The sequence below is a fragment of the Pelophylax lessonae genome, assembly GCF_965119305.1.
Source record: "Pelophylax lessonae genome assembly, chromosome: 1".
Lineage (NCBI taxonomy): Eukaryota > Metazoa > Chordata > Amphibia > Anura > Ranidae > Pelophylax > Pelophylax lessonae.
This window is the reverse complement of record NC_138768.1, coordinates 601728031-601746252: the sequence shown is the minus strand read 5'-3', so window position 1 is coordinate 601746252 and position 18222 is coordinate 601728031. Positions and strand designations below refer to the sequence as shown.

Below are 18222 nucleotides of genomic sequence, written 5' to 3'. Positions count from 1 at the left end.
ACTTGGTTAAAATGTTTGTGTAGGGTTTCCTATGGATGGTCCTCTTGTGAGAGCCCCCCTTGTCACCATGGGACCTTGATTTGGTTTTGTGTGTTCTGCTGTCTTCTCCTTTTGAGCCGCACTGTGAGATTTCCTTGTCGCTCCTTACATGCAAGGTGGTCTTTTTATGGTCTCGTAGTTGGCTGCACTTTCCCACAAGGTGCTGTTTCCTAGAATACATTGATGTTGATGACTGTCTTAGCCGTAGCAGTCCGGTAAGTGCTCAAATCGGTCCGGAAGGCTGTTGGCACCAACTGGGGAGTCTAAGTTTGCTCTCTGCCTCCCGCCTTTCACTATGAATGCCCAGGTGTGCACAAAGTGATCAGTGAGATCACAAAGGTGGAGCTGCGATTGGAGAAAAGTGTTGGCCCCTGGACCTGCCTTTTGAGTGTTTGTTTGATTTCCCTCTTCCTCCCACTCGTACTTGTACTGCAGTCCCGCCCCCCTTTGCCCTCTGTCACAGCCACTAGCCCGGCGAAGGTACATGCACTTTTTTTCGGCAGTAGGGAAGCAGGATCTGGCCTGCTTGGGATACTCATCTGGTGCAGCATAGCCTCCCTGGATGCCACCATTTTTGAACAAAGTGCACTTGCTACACAATCACAAAGAAGAGCAGGGTTTGGTGCCTCACTAGTTAATCGTGGCTTCTTGCAGGCATGATTTGTACTAATGCATTGCTGTGACTTTATTTCAGGAGCTAAAGAATGAAAGGATGAAAAATAATGACCTTAATGAAAAGGTTGATGACCTAGAGAAAGAAATTAGAGTACTTCATTTAATGCAGAATGAGCCTGTACAAGAAGAAGATGAACTTGCAGAACGCACTAAAGGTCTAGAGCAAAAAAATCAAGAATTCAAGGTAATACCCTGTAGGGAAGAAACTTTTTTTTTTCTCATTGCTGCCATCTGTGAGGCATTCCTTTCACTAAAGTGTTTTGTGAAACAACACCTGTGTCTTGTTGCAGGACCTTATGGTGACCATTTCCACTGTGTATGCTAATCACCACCATTTACTAAGCAACCTTTCAGTGGAGCTTCAAGATGATGTTGAAGCACAGAAGAAATTACTGGGTGCTCTAAAGGAGTTGATGTCTTCAACATATTTTAAATCATTTGAATCTTTACAAACAGAATACTTCAAACTGAATTCTCAGATGCAGACTCTGCTCAACAAGTTTAAGGTAAGTTAAGCATTCTGCTGTAAGAAGAAAAATCAATACTAGTTAAGCTGCGCCTGCCAAATTATGGAGACCCTTTACCAGTGTGTGCTGACTGTCTAAAACATGCTGGAAGCGAGCAAATTCTGTTTTCCTAATGTTAGCATCCATTCATGTATTTTTTTTTTTTTCATTGCTGATTTGGTACTTTCCTGTTTATTAGGTCATATATAGAAATACTGCTGTCAAGGAGGAACAATACAGTTTGGTGAATGGCTTTGAAACTGACTTGTGTGTAGTACAGAAGAAAAATGATGAGCTACTGCTGCAGTGTCAGAGCGTAGAACAGAATGGCACAAAGTGGTCTGAGAGTGCAGCAGAAGAGCTTAAATTCTGTGAACTTGAATTCTTAAACCACCTCATCTTCAAGAAAATGGATGTCATAAAGGTAAATCTTAAGCGGTTAGCACCACAAATCAGTTATTTGGGAAGCAAAGTTTTAGCTTATGATGATTTTTTCATTCTGATATACAGCGTGTGGAAGATGGTTTTTCAGAGGTGCAAATCTCTCTGAATAGTGTGGAAGGAGACCTTCTAGAAGAGGTGAAATGTAAGAAGACTTTCTTGTCATGGCTGGAAGAGTGCAAAGGTTTACACTTTGATACCAAGAAATTTAATGAGGGTATCATTCAAGAAAATAGGAGAATTTCTGGTCTTGTCCAGCTTTTATCGAAGAAATTAAAGGTAAATTAGCTAAAAAGATGCACTTGTCAATACACTCCCCAGTCTTCTTGTATTTTACATTTATGGAATACCGTAATTGCTCGGCTCTTTAGTTTGTGACCTAATAACATAGTGTGAGAAGGTAATCTTGGGTATTTTAAATATTTTGGTTTGTTTTTTTTTTAAAGACCATTGTCCAGTCACGAGTAAAGCAGGACACAGTGGCATATCTAAAACAGCTTGATGAAGATTTACAGAAGAAAAAAGAGAAGAACAAAGAGCTATTACAAAAATTGCAGCTTTTGGCTCCGTCTGGAGATTCCAACATTTTAGAGGAGGAAAATACACGACTGTGTGAGAAACTGAAAAATCTGCAGGCAGAATTAAAGGTAATTCTTTTCAAGACAGATGTATCTTTTTTTTCTTTATTTACATTTTGTTTGTATTATTTTTCACGTCTATTGATGGAAACAGGAAGTCCTCTGCTGTCAAGTTATACAGTCGCTTGTAGGAGGAATAGACACTGGCAAACAAAATATCTGTGTGCCATCCCAGGATAATCCGTCCTCTACCCAGCATTTTTTTTTTTTTTTGCTAGTATATTAGGAGGATGGGCATCCTTTCTTCTGCTCTGCTTGAAATTTATTTATTCTAAAAATAAATTCTTCAATCAGGATTTCTTGCTACATTGTTGCTTTAGCTGGTCTTTTCATGAGAGCTGTCTGGTTTGGTGTTCTCTTATCCCAACATTGGGGTGACAGACACTACTGGACTGGATGCTACATGGCTACTTTGGAAGTGTCATTTAAGCTTCTGTAGCTGCACCACTGGGCACCTTTTGAATTTCCTGCTTTCTGCAGGTTTAACACAGAGCTGACATCATCCACCAGTTGGAGCGTCACGTTCCACGCTTCTTACTACCATTCAATGTAGAGGAAGCATAGCCCCACTGCTGCTTTGAAAATGGCACATGCTTTATTCCCCAAGTTAGTTGCATCTCACAATGTGGCAGCAGCCTGCCTTTACCTAGACAGGGGATGGCCACACTGTAGTGGGTGACACCAGCTCATGCTCTTTTTACAAATCCAGGAATGTTTTTTTCTTTACGTTTTGTGGGCATGGACATCTAATAAGATTGACACCTCTAACTGTCAGGTGAGGCTGAGTCCCCTTCCTTGTCATTACATAAGACTTTAGCACAGTCTCCCTGTGATGAGATTCCCTGAGGCTCCTGCAATACCTCAGATCAGATGTACCATAGAATGTTTCTGCCTTAATTGATGTGATACATACCACTCTGCATCTGAAAGATCAGCCTGCTGTCTATAGCTGTAAGAGTTTTCAAAGACTTAAGGCTGCAGAACATTTTCACTACACCTACTAATAAACTTCTTTCTATATGTACACTGGAAGCACCCTGAGCATGTGCTGGAATTGTTCCTCTTTGATAGGGAATTTGTTAAAGTGGCCTATACCCATTGTGGATCTGACAGTAATCCACATTAATAGATAAACCACTAGGTCAGTGGGGGGCATGCTTAAGGATTCTACTGACCAACAATTGAAATCCTTCAGTGGCAGGTTCTGCCCTTTGACCTGCCCTGACGGTAATCGTGACCTGTCAAGCTGCGGCAGAATGAGTTAAGCCCCTCAAAAGATGCAAATGCTTTATCCAAAATGTAGATTGCCCTTTAGGCATCCAGGTGCACAGAGCAGCCCTCTAATTTTACAGGCTTGTTCCTTACCTTTGACACTGTTCACCCTCTACAGATGAACAGACCTTCCCCTGGCACCTTGGGGTCTCCTCATTCCAGAGGTTCCTACACTATCTCCTGTGTCAGCTCTGGTTCATGGCTGTGTCCTCCCTGCCAACCGCCATGTCCCTCAAATCCGTTCTAGTCACTTGAGGCAGGTTGAACCGCTAGTAGTACCTGGTACTCATTAGTATTATCATTCCTCTCAGTCTGCAGAAGGATCCTCTGGCCTTCTCTGTTGACTGGGATTAGCACTGGTTATCCGACCTAATGGGGCTCTAGATCATCAGGGTTGCCTCTGCACGCCTAGTATTCCTCCTTAGGTCTTTGACTCCAGTGACTGCCCTAGTGCCTTCTCATGGCAACCCCATTAAGGGACACTGACATCCTGTGAAGAGATGGTCTTAGTCTGTGGCATTCCCCTGATGGACTGATTGCCTGTAAATCCATAAAAGGTAGCCCCCCCCCCCCATGTTGGGTACCACATCCTACTGTTGAGTATTTAGCACATGGGAAAAATTGAACAGTCCTTACTGGTACCAAGGATTACAATGCCTTTAATTGTCTGCGGCGATTGAGCCAGCTTCTCCCTCCATCTTACTCCCACTGTGCCTAATCACAGCGGAAGCACGGCGCCGGTACCGCGTGCACATAATCTCGTATATGTACGTGATTATGCGCAGCCGTGCCGCCCTGTCACAGTATATCTGCGTGGGAGGTCAGCAAGTAGTTAAAATAACAAACATGTCATAATTACCTGCTCTGTGAAATGGTTTTGCAAGGATCCACCTCTTTGCGACTTCTTCACCGGTGCTCCCGGCCCCTCCCATCTGCTGAGCGCTCCCATAGCAAGTGGCTCGCTCTCAAGCCCTACTTTGTGTCTATTGACACACACAGCGGGGCTCGTACCCGCAACCTCCGCACCCCCTGCGCTCCTTTGTCACTGGCTCTGATTGACAACAGCAAATGAGGCTGTCTCTGAGCCAATAATGAGGGAAAGAGCCTCTGCTCTTGTGCACATCGCTGGATCGAGATTGGGCTCAGGTATATATAGGGGGGGGGGGGGGGGTTGGCTTAATGCAGAGAATGCATTAAGGGGAAAGCTTAATGCAGAGAATGCATTAAGATAAAAAAAAAACACCTGCCTTTAGAACTACTTTAATGCTTTTTATGTGCTTTTGCAAATATAACTATTCTCTTCTACTTTTATTTGTGTAGAAAATGCAATGCAGAATTCAGCAGCTTGAAAATGAGGTCACTTCAGCCAAAGCAGATGCCATTCAAAAGGGAGAGAGAGCATCACGTTTACAAGAGAAGCTTTTGTCAAGTGTTACAGAAACTGTACTCTCTGAAATGCAAGCTAAAGTTTCTGAAAAAGAGAAACATCTTGAGACTGCCCTAAAAGAAATAAAGGCTCTCCAAGTAAGTGTGTTTTAGGCTTGGTGTTCACTGTTTTAAGAGTTCTTGGTGATTTTATTTGATGTAAATGAATCTCAAATGTCAAACTGTTTAGTGATGATCACCTTCCAAAGTCCACATCCATTGTGTAATATGGCTGTCCCAAGATACATATAACTATGTACAATGTACATATACAAGTTTTATACATGGGGGCATGCTTTTTAAACCAGGATTTTTTTTTTCTATGTATTCTTTATATTTTAGCAAAAAGTTGAAACCTTTAATTTAAAGAGACCCTTCGCTTTTGAGGATTAAAGTGTAATTAAACCCAGAACCCTGCATTATATCCTGTCTCCCATAGTACACAGAACATGGAAATGCAATTATTTTAGTAAATCTAAACTGCTAAATGCCTTTTCTCTTTCGTTCACTGATGGACACAGCTCCATGTCTTCTAGACCCTTGGCTTATGCTGCACTCTTTTTAGGAGTACAACTAGGCGGAAACAATTTTGGCCACGCCCCTGAGATAGTCCCCTGGGGGTATACCATCACTTCTGCTATAGGGCTTCAGTTTATTCTGCCTAGTCAGGAGTAGGGACCTGGCTCTCTGCTGGCATCTGCGGTCCTGGCATTTTTTCCTTTTTTAACCACTTCAGCCCTGAAAGGTTTTACATCCTTAATGACTAGGCCATTTTTTGCGGTTCGGCACTGCGTTGCTTTAACTGATAATTGCGCAGTCCTGGGACATCGTACCCAAATACAATTGCTGTAATTTTTTTCCGACAAATAGAGCTTTCTTTTGGTGCCATTTGATCACCTCTGCTGTTTTTTGTTTTTGCGATATAAACAAAAAAAGAGCATCAATTATGAAAAAAAACAATATTTTCTACTTTCTGCTATAAAACATTCTCAATAAAAAAAATTTTTAAAAATCTAAATTTTTAATCAGTTTAGGCCAATTTGTATTCTGCTACATCTTTTTGGTAAAAAAATAAAATCCCAAAAAGCATATAATAATTGGTTTGTGCAAATTTAGGCAGGGAAGGGGTTAACACTGGGGGTGATCAAGTGGTTAAATGTGTTCCCTAGATGTGTTTACTAACTGGGGGGGGTTTAACAGAGGCAGAGAGAGATCGATGATTCGGTTTAGCTGAATCACATGATCTTTCCCTGCCTCTGACAGGAGAGCCGTCTTACATTGTTTACATTTCAGACGGCTCTCCTGTCAGTTTTGCCAAAGATCGTGGGAGGCCGGCGGCGATTGAGCCCACTCCTCCTGCGGTCTGCCTCCCGCTGTGTCTAAGGCGCTGGGCATAGTAGGCCCCCCTCTGTTTCTTTCACTCATGTTCCCGAACCCCCCACCCCCTCTGTATCATCCATTCACGTCCCCGTCCCCCCCTCCCTAGTGGGCTTCCCCCGTGTCGGTCACCCTCTCCCCCTTAGCCCCCTTTTGGGGGGGGGCACAGGTGTGCTTCCGGGTGGGGGGGGCTTCACTGGTGCTGGGCCGGAGTTCGGCGGGTGTGTGTCGCTGACGGCCCCTTTGGGGGTGCCTGTACATTTTGTGCTGCAGGGGGGGTCCCTGGGGAGTTTCCTCCTGGTGGATTATTATTTCCCTGGGCTCCAGTGGAGCCACGTGGTACCGCCATTTCTCTTACGTCCTCTGACAGTCGCCGCCCACTCATACAGTCTTCACCAATGGGTATTGACCTCTTATCCACAGGAGCAAGCTAGGCATAAGACTTGCTAAAAACAAAGTAATTTACATATTCACACCTGTAGGGGGCTGTCCCACTGGTCCAATACCCCCCTGCTATCAGCATTCCCAACTCAGTTTGTCTTCTGCCTAGTTAGGAGTAAGATAGGTCACAAAATGAGGTTGAAGGATTTTAAGAGGTGCATGGAAGTCAGCCAGCCCCCAGTTTGATGTACTCACCTTCCAGTCTGTCACCAACCAAATAAGACCTGTCTCTTGGTACAAAGAACAGGGGTTTAGTTGACACACATTTGCAAACGCATGTGAAAGCTGCAGAGCCACGTCACGGCACCCTGTTTAAATCTGCAGTCCTACACTCTTAATTTAGTGTCCTCACACTGGAGGCACATGGCCGCTAATGGGTGGATGGGGAACAGGTGAGAGGGAGACAGCCCAACCTCCCCCAACCCATCCCCATGCACGACTGGCTATTGTCTCAAAAAGTTCAAATAATTAGGTTAAAATATAACCATGGTGCAAACTGGAGAAGACCAGCTGAAAAGCATTACACCTCCATCCCCTTGGTGGATGCAGTATATGGATAGGAAGGGATTTTATATATGGGGCATGGCCTGTAAAGCACACTGCCTTTGAAATCCCTTATTTCCTTTGGGACTTTATATGAGACAAGCAGGTCATGCTATTGGTCTCCATCCCTGTATACGGAAAACACTAGGGTCAAATCAAAAACTGCATCCACCAAAAACGCACGAAAATCGCACGGTGGGACTTTAGATGAGGCACCAAGCTGTAAGCAAGGCGTCTCCATCCCTGGTTGCTTTAAACATATTGGACTAGGTGGGACTTTAGATGAGACCCAAGCTGGTGTTGCCCGGCGTCTCCATCCCTATAACAAAACACAAAATGAGGTTGAAGGATTTTAAGAGGTGCATGAAAGTCAGCCAGCCCCCAGTTTGATGTACTCACCTTCCAGTCTGTCACCAACCAAATAAGACCTGTCTCTTGGTACAAAGAACAGGGGTTTAGTTGACACACATTTGCAAACGCATGTGAAAGCTGCAGAGCCACGTCACGGCACCCTGTTTAAATCTGCAGTCCTACACTCTTAATTTAGTGTCCTCACACTGGAGGCACATGGCCGCTAATGGGTGGATGGGGAACAGGTGAGAGGGAGACAGCCCAACCTCCCCCAACCCATCCCCATGCACGACTGGCTATTGTCTCAAAAAGTTCAAATAATTAGGTTAAAATATAACCATGGTGCAAACTGGAGAAGACCAGCTGAAAAGCATTACACCTCCATCCCCTTGGTGGATGCAGTATATGGATAGGAAGGGATTTTATATATGGGGCATGGCCTGTAAAGCACACTGCCTTTGAAATCCCTTATTTCCTTTGGGACTTTATATGAGACAAGCAGGTCATGCTATTGGTCTCCATCCCTGTATACGGAAAACACTAGGGTCAAATCAAAAACTGCATCCACCAAAAACGCACGAAAATCGCACGGTGGGACTTTAGATGAGGCACCAAGCTGTAAGCAAGGCGTCTCCATCCCTGGTTGCTTTAAACATATTGGACTAGGTGGGACTTTAGATGAGACCCAAGCTGGTGTTGCCCGGCGTCTCCATCCCTATAACAAAACACAAAATGAGGTTGAAGGATTTTAAGAGGTGCATGAAAGTCAGCCAGCCCCCAGTTTGATGTACTCACCTTCCAGTCTGTCACCAACCAAATAAGACCTGTCTCTTGGTACAAAGAACAGGGGTTTAGTTGACACACATTTGCAAACGCATGTGAAAGCTGCAGAGCCACGTCACGGCACCCTGTTTAAATCTGCAGTCCTACACTCTTAATTTAGTGTCCTCACACTGGAGGCACATGGCCGCTAATGGGTGGATGGGGAACAGGTGAGAGGGAGACAGCCCAACCTCCCCCAACCCATCCCCATGCACGACTGGCTATTGTCTCAAAAAGTTCAAATAATTAGGTTAAAATATAACCATGGTGCAAACTGGAGAAGACCAGCTGAAAAGCATTACACCTCCATCCCCTTGGTGGATGCAGTATATGGATAGGAAGGGATTTTATATATGGGGCATGGCCTGTAAAGCACACTGCCTTTGAAATCCCTTATTTCCTTTGGGACTTTATATGAGACAAGCAGGTCATGCTATTGGTCTCCATCCCTGTATACGGAAAACACTAGGGTCAAATCAAAAACTGCATCCACCAAAAACGCACGAAAATCGCACGGTGGGACTTTAGATGAGGCACCAAGCTGTAAGCAAGGCGTCTCCATCCCTGGTTGGATGCAGTTTTTGATTTGACCCTAGTGTTTTCCGTATACAGGGATGGAGACCAATAGCATGACCTGCTTGTCTCATATAAAGTCCCAAAGGAAATAAGGGATTTCAAAGGCAGTGTGCTTTACAGGCCATGCCCCATATATAAAATCCCTTCCTATCCATATACTGCATCCACCAAGGGGATGGAGGTGTAATGCTTTTCAGCTGGTCTTCTCCAGTTTGCACCATGGTTATATTTTAACCTAATTATTTGAACTTTTTGAGACAATAGCCAGTCGTGCATGGGGATGGGTTGGGGGAGGTTGGGCTGTCTCCCTCTCACCTGTTCCCCATCCACCCATTAGCGGCCATGTGCCTCCAGTGTGAGGACACTAAATTAAGAGTGTAGGACTGCAGATTTAAACAGGGTGCCGTGACGTGGCTCTGCAGCTTTCACATGCGTTTGCAAATGTGTGTCAACTAAACCCCTGTTCTTTGTACCAAGAGACAGGTCTTATTTGGTTGGTGACAGACTGGAAGGTGAGTACATCAAACTGGGGGCTGGCTGACTTTCATGCACCTCTTAAAATCCTTCAACCTCATTTTGTGTTTTGTTATAGGGATGGAGACGCCGGGCAACACCAGCTTGGGTCTCATCTAAAGTCCCACCTAGTCCAATATGTTTAAAGCAACCAGGGATGGAGACGCCTTGCTTACAGCTTGGTGCCTCATCTAAAGTCCCACCGTGCGATTTTCGTGCGTTTTTGGTGGATGCAGTTTTTGATTTGACCCTAGTGTTTTCCGTATACAGGGATGGAGACCAATAGCATGACCTGCTTGTCTCATATAAAGTCCCAAAGGAAATAAGGGATTTCAAAGGCAGTGTGCTTTACAGGCCATGCCCCATATATAAAATCCCTTCCTATCCATATACTGCATCCACCAAGGGGATGGAGGTGTAATGCTTTTCAGCTGGTCTTCTCCAGTTTGCACCATGGTTATATTTTAACCTAATTATTTGAACTTTTTGAGACAATAGCCAGTCGTGCATGGGGATGGGTTGGGGGAGGTTGGGCTGTCTCCCTCTCACCTGTTCCCCATCCACCCATTAGCGGCCATGTGCCTCCAGTGTGAGGACACTAAATTAAGAGTGTAGGACTGCAGATTTAAACAGGGTGCCGTGACGTGGCTCTGCAGCTTTCACATGCGTTTGCAAATGTGTGTCAACTAAACCCCTGTTCTTTGTACCAAGAGACAGGTCTTATTTGGTTGGTGACAGACTGGAAGGTGAGTACATCAAACTGGGGGCTGGCTGACTTTCATGCACCTCTTAAAATCCTTCAACCTCATTTTGTGTTTTGTTATAGGGATGGAGACGCCGGGCAACACCAGCTTGGGTCTCATCTAAAGTCCCACCTAGTCCAATATGTTTAAAGCAACCAGGGATGGAGACGCCTTGCTTACAGCTTGGTGCCTCATCTAAAGTCCCACCGTGCGATTTTCGTGCGTTTTTGGTGGATGCAGTTTTTGATTTGACCCTAGTGTTTTCCGTATACAGGGATGGAGACCAATAGCATGACCTGCTTGTCTCATATAAAGTCCCAAAGGAAATAAGGGATTTCAAAGGCAGTGTGCTTTACAGGCCATGCCCCATATATAAAATCCCTTCCTATCCATATACTGCATCCACCAAGGGGATGGAGGTGTAATGCTTTTCAGCTGGTCTTCTCCAGTTTGCACCATGGTTATATTTTAACCTAATTATTTGAACTTTTTGAGACAATAGCCAGTCGTGCATGGGGATGGGTTGGGGGAGGTTGGGCTGTCTCCCTCTCACCTGTTCCCCATCCACCCATTAGCGGCCATGTGCCTCCAGTGTGAGGACACTAAATTAAGAGTGTAGGACTGCAGATTTAAACAGGGTGCCGTGACGTGGCTCTGCAGCTTTCACATGCGTTTGCAAATGTGTGTCAACTAAACCCCTGTTCTTTGTACCAAGAGACAGGTCTTATTTGGTTGGTGACAGACTGGAAGGTGAGTACATCAAACTGGGGGCTGGCTGACTTTCATGCACCTCTTAAAATCCTTCAACCTCATTTTGTGTTTTGTTATAGGGATGGAGACGCCGGGCAACACCAGCTTGGGTCTCATCTAAAGTCCCACCTAGTCCAATATGTTTAGGAGTAAGATAGGTTTCCCTGTGCTGGGGCTATATGTCTCAGCCTTTCTTCTGTTTTATTACTTTTATTTTCTGCAAAAGTGTTTTCTTTGTACTACTAGCTTTTTATTTGTTATGCGCTTAGTTAGTCGGTTCTGGGGTGGGGGGTTCCCGCGTTCTGGAGGCTCCCACGCCCAGTGAAGTGGTAAGTATTGCTACATGTGTGGGGCCTCTGTCTGGGGATTACATTCTGTGTGTCTGTCTCCCCTCATGTCTGTGTCCGGGGCTCGCATCCCTCCCGGTCCCTGCGGGGACTTCTGAGCATGTTCTGCTGTGTGGGGGTCTGTGGGTGTCCCTAACCCTGTCCACACTATTTAGTGTATTTGGGGGTACAGTCATGGTGCGGCGGCCCGCTGCGGTGTAAAAACCTCGGGACCGCCATTTTTGGTGTGTGCAGCTGCTTGGCCTCACTGTGGGCACTGCTGCAGCTCCTCTATGTAGTGTTTTTTGGCGCCTTCGGGCGCCATATTGTGTGTGGCAAGGTGCTTCTTTTTACACATGTTTGGCGGCCATTTTCCCCGAGCCTCCCATTCTTCTGCATTGGCAACCATTTTTCCTTAGACCAAATCTTGTTAGTCCTCTAGCGGTGTGACATCACTTCCTTTTCTACATGAAGAGAGATCGTAGAGCAGCGTGGTAACACTCCTGAGGGTCTTTTTTTACTGTTTCTTCTGGGGATATTCCTCTGCTTTCGGTGTCTTTTCTCTCTCAGTGGTATACTTTTACTTGCAGTACATTACGGTGGGCGCCGCGATCGCTTCTTAAAGGGGCAGCGTCCTTGCACTTGTCATGGAGTCCCAGGACAGCAAATTTCCCCCAGCCTTGGTTAATGAATCAGGTACTCCTGATTCTTCTCCTTCTTTAGCTGCTGCACTGGTTACTTTAGCATCCAAGGTGGACTTGTTGATGTCAGAACGGGCTTCTAGAAAGCGCATTAGACCTTCGCCTTCCTCTGATTCTGAATCTGATATGGTTGCCTTGGACAGTGCCCCCCCTGATGGGTCTCCATTCCTTCTGATGGGGAGGTGGAAGAGGATGATGGGGGTGATTTTTCCCCTGAAATGGCCAAAGAACGTTCTGCTGTGGCTTCGCTTATTGCTTCTATTAAGGAGACACTACATTTAGAGGATGAGCCCAACCCGCCGGGTAAGCAGTTTTCCTTTGGGACTCGCAGGACCCAGAAGGTGGCACAGATTTTTCCCTGTCCCGCTGAGTTTCACGAAACGGTGAACGAACAATGGCGTAATTTAAAACGCCCTTTTGTGGTATCACAACTGTTTCGGTTCCATTACCCTTTCGTGTCTCCTACCGATTTGCGCGGGACGGTGTCCCCTAAAGTGGATCATACTGTGTCCAGGTTGAACAAGGCCACTCTAATGCCCTCGGAGGATTCTCTTGTGTTTAGGGACCCTACAGATAGGCGGGTGGAATCTCTGGCTCGCCACGCTTATACGGTGGCGGGTTCTTTGCTGAAGCCCTTTCTCGTATCTATTATGGTTTCTCAGGCTGTGGCTGATTGGGCCCGGGTGCTCAAACGCACTCTACGAGGCGGATTTCTGCCCCTCCGACTACTGTGGAGATGTTGGATCAGATGCGTCAGGCGGTTCTGTACCTGTGTGACGCAGCCTTGGATGAGGCTCCTCTAGTAGCACGACTATCTGGTGTCGTGGTGCTGACCCGTCGTCTGGTATGGCTGAAGAGCTGGTCGGCTGACCAGTCCTCCAGGAAGACGGTGTCTGACATTCCTTATGCGGGGAATCGTCTTTTTGGAGAATCCCTGGAGGAATTGGTTAAAGGAGTCACTGGGGGCAAGAGAACTCTGCTGCCCCAGAACCCCAAGGGAAAAGTTTTCCGTGGTTAGCGGGGCCCTTCCTTTAAACCAAATCAGGGGTCCTTTCGTGCCTTCAAGGCGCAGGACAAGGGTAGTCAGAAGAAGCCCTGGGCGGGCAAGCCAAAACCAAGCCACACTGGCTCCGCGGGTCCCGCCGCCTCAACCTGAAGGGACGCCCTCACCCATTCCAGGAGTGGGGGGACGTCTGCGTGGTTTTCTAGAACCATGGCTGTTCCAGATTCCGGACAGTTGGGTTCAGGAAATCATTCGATTAGGTTACAAGATCAAATTCCTTTCGCGACCAGCGGACAGATTCTTTCCCTCAAATCTTCATTTGACCCCAAGTTGGTTACGCGATCTTCATCGGGCGGTTCAGGATCTCCTCGCCCAGGGGGTGGTTGTCCCGGTGCTTCATCGGGACAGATTTCCGGGGTTCTATTCGAATCTGTTCACTGTGCCCAGAAAGGAGGGCAAGGTACATCCGATTCTGGACTTGAAAGCTCTGAACCGCTTCGTGCGGGTTCAGAAGTTCCGCATGGAATCTCTCCGTTCGGTGGTGGCCTCTTTAAGCCCGGGCGATTTCCAGGCTTCCATCGATCTCAAGGATGCATATTTACACATCCCCATATTCAAGGGTCACCAGAGGTTCCTCCGATTTGCAATCGCGGAGGAACACTATCAGTTTGTGGCGTTACCTTCAAGGGTGTTTACCAAGGTGCTGGCTCCTGTTCTGGCCCTGTTACAGGCACAGGGGATTGCGATCTTGGGATATCTGGACGATCTCCTGTTAAGATCGAGTGCCAGCCCGAGCCTATTGCGCGATTTGTCAACTACTGTTCGGACGATCCAGGAGTTCGGGTGGACCATCAACGTGCAGAAGTTAACCTTGTCCCCTTCTGTTCGTCTCCCTTACCTGGGAATGGTTCTCGACTCTGCCCAAGCAAAAGTCTTTCTGCCGGAGGAAAAGCTCCGGACTCTGCAGGACGAGGCCAGGTCCCTCAGGGACGACTCCTCGTCACGCCGGACGTGCATGCGGTCCCTGGGGTTGATGGTATAGCCTTCGAGGCGATACAGTTTGCACAGTTCCACACGCGATCTCTTCAAGCGGAGATCCTGGCCAGATGGGACAGACTTCCTCAATCCTTGGAAAGGAGGATATCTCTGAGTCGCCACGTCAGAGTAGATCTTCTCTGGTGGCTTCAGTCCCCGGCTCTGACGGAGGGGAAATCCTTCCGTCCGTTATTGTGGACGGTGATCACCACAGATGCCAGCCTGTCGGGCTGGGATGTTCCGTTGGTCGGATCAGCTTCGGGGTCGCCCCGTGCGGGTGCAGACAGACAACGCCACTGCGGTGGCTTACATCAATCACCAAGGGGGCACCAGGAGTGCCCAGGCGGCCCTGGAGGTGTCCGAGATTCTTGGGCCGAGACTCGTGTCCCGGCGATTTCGGCGGTTCACATTCCGGGTGTGGAGAATTGGCAGGCCGACTATCTGAGCCGCCAAACCCTGGACCAGGGGGAATGGTCCCTACACCCAGAGGTGTTCCAGATGCTGTGTGCGACATGGGGAACCCCAGATGTGGATCTGTTCGCATCTCGGCTGAACAACAAGGTGGGAAGGTTCGTGGCAAGAACGCGCGACCCTCGTCTTATTTTTTATATACATTTGGGATATTTCTTTAATGATATTGTATTTTTCTTGCTGCTATCCTAATTGTATGCCATGCCTTAAGTTTTTAAAAGGTTTCAAGGCTTTATTTTATATACCTTATATACACCTGCTGTGTACTTGTTTTTTTGTAATATGCCTTATTTCAATAAAATGTTTTGGATTAAAGAACGCGCGACCCTCTGGCAGACGACTCGGATGCGCTGGTGGTGCCTTGGAATCGGTATCGCCTGATTTATGCTTTCCCTCCGATTCAGTTGTTGTCCAGGTTCCTTCGCAGGTTGGTCCCGGAACAGCAGTTGGTGATTCTGGCGGCCCCAGACTGGCCGCGCCTGTCTTGGTACGCGGACATCATACAGCTGGTCGTCGAGCCTCCATGGCGTCTCCCCTTACGGGATGATCTGCTGTTTCAAGGGCCGATCTTCCATCCTGCTTTAAGGTCGCTGGCTTTAACGGCATGGCTGTTGAAAGCCAGGTCTTGAGAGATCGGGGTCTCTCATCGGCGGTCATTCCTACCCTGCTCAAGGCTAGGAAGGCCTCATCCGGTAAGATCTATTACCGTACTTGGAAGGCTTATTTTGCCTGGTGTGAATCCAGGGGCGTCCATCCTCGCTCCTTTTCGGTGGCGAGGGTGTTAGCCTTCCTCCAATCTGGTGTGGACCAGCGTCTTGCACTGACCACTATTAAGGGCCAGTTATCTGCACTGGCCATGCTTTTTCAGCGCCCCTTGGCGTCTAATTCGTTGATACGCACCTTTATTCAGGGTATGCGTCATTTGGCTCCTCCTCGGAGGGCACCTTTACCTCCTTGGGTCTTAAACTTGGTCCTGTCTGTTTTGCAACGTCCTCCCTTTGAAAACATCAGGGAAATTTCTCTGCCTCTGCTGACGAGAAAGGTTGCCTTTCTGGTGGCAATCACCTCTGCCCGCAGAGTGTCGGAGTTGGCGGCCTTGTCTTGCCGCTCCCCTTACCTGGTGGTTCATAGGGATAAGGTGGTCTTGTGACCTAACCAATCTTTCCTTCCTAAGGTGGTTTCAGGTTTTCACCTACACAAGGATATTGTCTTGCCTTCGCTGTGTGCGAATCCTATGCATCCTAAGGAGTGTTCCTTGCATTCCTTGGATGTAGTCCGGGCGATCAGGGTCTACCTGTCGTCCACTGAATCCTTCAGAAAGTCGGATTCTCTTTTTGTCCTTCCTGAGGGACCTCGGAAGGGTATTGCTGTGTCTGCGGCAACCGTTTCTAGATGGATCAGACAGATGGTTGTACAGGCCTATTCGATTAGGGAACGGGTTCCACCCTTTCCTGTCAAGGCGCACTCCACCAGGGCGGTGAGTGCGTCCTGGGCTTTCCGGCATCAGGCTTCGGTGGCCCAGGTGTGCAAGGCTGCGACTTGGTCGTCTGTGCACACCTTTTCGAAATTCTACGAACTTGATGTTCTGGCATCTGCTGATGCTTCCTTTGGCCGCAAAGTTCTGTGTGCGCCTGTGCCTTGAGGGGGCCCTAGTTTTGCGGGTCCCTGGCTGTTGGGGTCGTTTCCCCCTTGTTTGTTTGCTTTCCTGGGTTGTTTGCTCCAGTTGAGCTTTTTCTGTTATCCAGAGGATTTACCTTTCTATTCCGATAAGGTTCCTTTCTCTGACTTGGGTGCTGCGTTGCCTTTGTGACGGTTGCGCTTCCCACCCCTCATGTCTACACTGCTTTGGGACATCCCATTGGTGAAGACTGTATGAGTGGGCGGTGACTGTTAGAGGACTTTAGAGAAAACTGAATTTTTGTAAAATCTTACTGTAAAATTCCTTTCTCTGAGTCCTCTGGCAGTCGCCGCCCCCGCCCCTCTTTTGGGGTTCATTTGGACTTTTAACTGCTTGCTACCAAACGGAGTTGGGAATGCTGATAGCAGGGGGGTATTGGACCAGTGGGACAGCCCCCTACAGGTGTGTCTATGTAAATTACTTTGTTTTTAACAAGTCTTATGCCTAGCTTGCTCCTGTGGATAAGAGGTCAATACCCATTGATGAAGACTGTATGAGTGGGCGGCGACTGTCAGAGGACTCAGAGAAAGGAATTTTACGATAAGCTTTTACAAAAATTCAGCTTTTGCTGTGGATGATGTTCACTGGCTTCAGCGACCATGTTTGTGTAGTCCAGCGGCCATGTTTTGGGTTTCTCATTGCTAATAGTGGCGGCCATTTCTTTTAGAGTGCGGTGATGTGCTGCGGGGGCTTCTAGTGTCAGTGTCGGCGCTTCCTCTTACTCTTTGATCGTAGTGTGGCAGGCTGTTTGTCGCTCTCCAACTCTGGAGTAGTGAGTTCTAGTGGTTATACGATCCTTCCTCTGCTACATGCAGTGCTGCGGGTGCGCTGATTCTTGTGGTGTGCCAGCAATGTGCAGGGGGGTTACATAGTAGTTGACGTTGTATAAAGACTATAGTCCAGTTCCACCTGTGCAGGTGTGTGTGGACGTAGTCATCTCACATACCCCTGAATGTTATGATCCTTGAGATGTATGTCCAAGAGTCTTTTAAAAATAGCCATACTCCCTGCAGTTACTACCACTTGTGGTAGAGAATTCCACAATCTTGTAGCGTAGCCCTTACTGTAAAAAAAACCCTGTGCAGCCTAAGGTTAAATCTCTTCTCCTCGAATCGCATTGTATGGCCTCGTGTCCTCATGCATTCGTTGCGACTGAACAGTTTTTTTTTTCTATGCTGAGATCACCGTTGAGGTACTTCTATATCGCTATCATGTCCCCTCTCAGGCGTCTCCTTTCCAGGGAGAATAAATCAAGCGCTTGTAAGCACTCTTCATAATTAAGATCCTCCAATCCCCTAATCGGTTTAGTTGCTCTCCTCTGGACTCTCTCCAGCTCCAACACATCCCTTCTGAGTACCGGCGACCAAAACCGGACAGAATACTGCAGATGTGGTTGGACCAGTGATTTATAAAGGGGTAGGAATATAGATTTATCTCTGGAATACATCCCCTTCCTTATGCAAGCTATTATTCCTGCCGGCTTTGGCAGCTGCAGCTTCACATTGCATGCTTTTACTAAATCTATCTTCCACTAAGACTCCCAGATCTTTCTCCATTTTTGATTCCCCCAGGGGTTCCCCCCCCCCCCCCCCAAAGCGTATTGGGCATTTGTTTTTAGTCCCCAAGTGCAATACCTTACACTTCTCCACCATTAAACCTCATTTTCCATGTCGTTGCCCACTCACTATGTGAAGTTATTGCCCTACTTAATTTTGTTTCATCTGCAAAAACGAATCGAGCTACTGATCCCGTCCTCAATGCTATTTATGAATAAATTGAACAAAATTGGTCCAAGGGCTGAGCCTTGGGAGGGCCCCACTTACCACCCCAGACCAGTCTGAGTACACGTTATTTATTACCACCCTTTGGACACGCCCCTTTAACCAGTTTATAAAT

The 18222-nt window shown here is 47.2% G+C and overlaps 1 protein-coding gene across 1 annotated transcript in view; it reads left to right on the top strand.

The window, feature by feature from the left end:
• The window catches only part of CENPE (centromere protein E), a 328099-nt gene that overhangs the window by 229647 nt on the left and 80230 nt on the right, over positions 1–18222 (top strand). The window contains exons 47-52 of the mRNA XM_082248665.1: positions 734–898; positions 1005–1220; positions 1420–1644; positions 1731–1940; positions 2108–2308; positions 4892–5095. Coding sequence (XP_082104791.1) covers positions 734–898; positions 1005–1220; positions 1420–1644; positions 1731–1940; positions 2108–2308; positions 4892–5095 — 1221 coding nt within the window. The remainder of the gene's footprint in view (positions 1–733; positions 899–1004; positions 1221–1419; positions 1645–1730; positions 1941–2107; positions 2309–4891; positions 5096–18222) is intronic.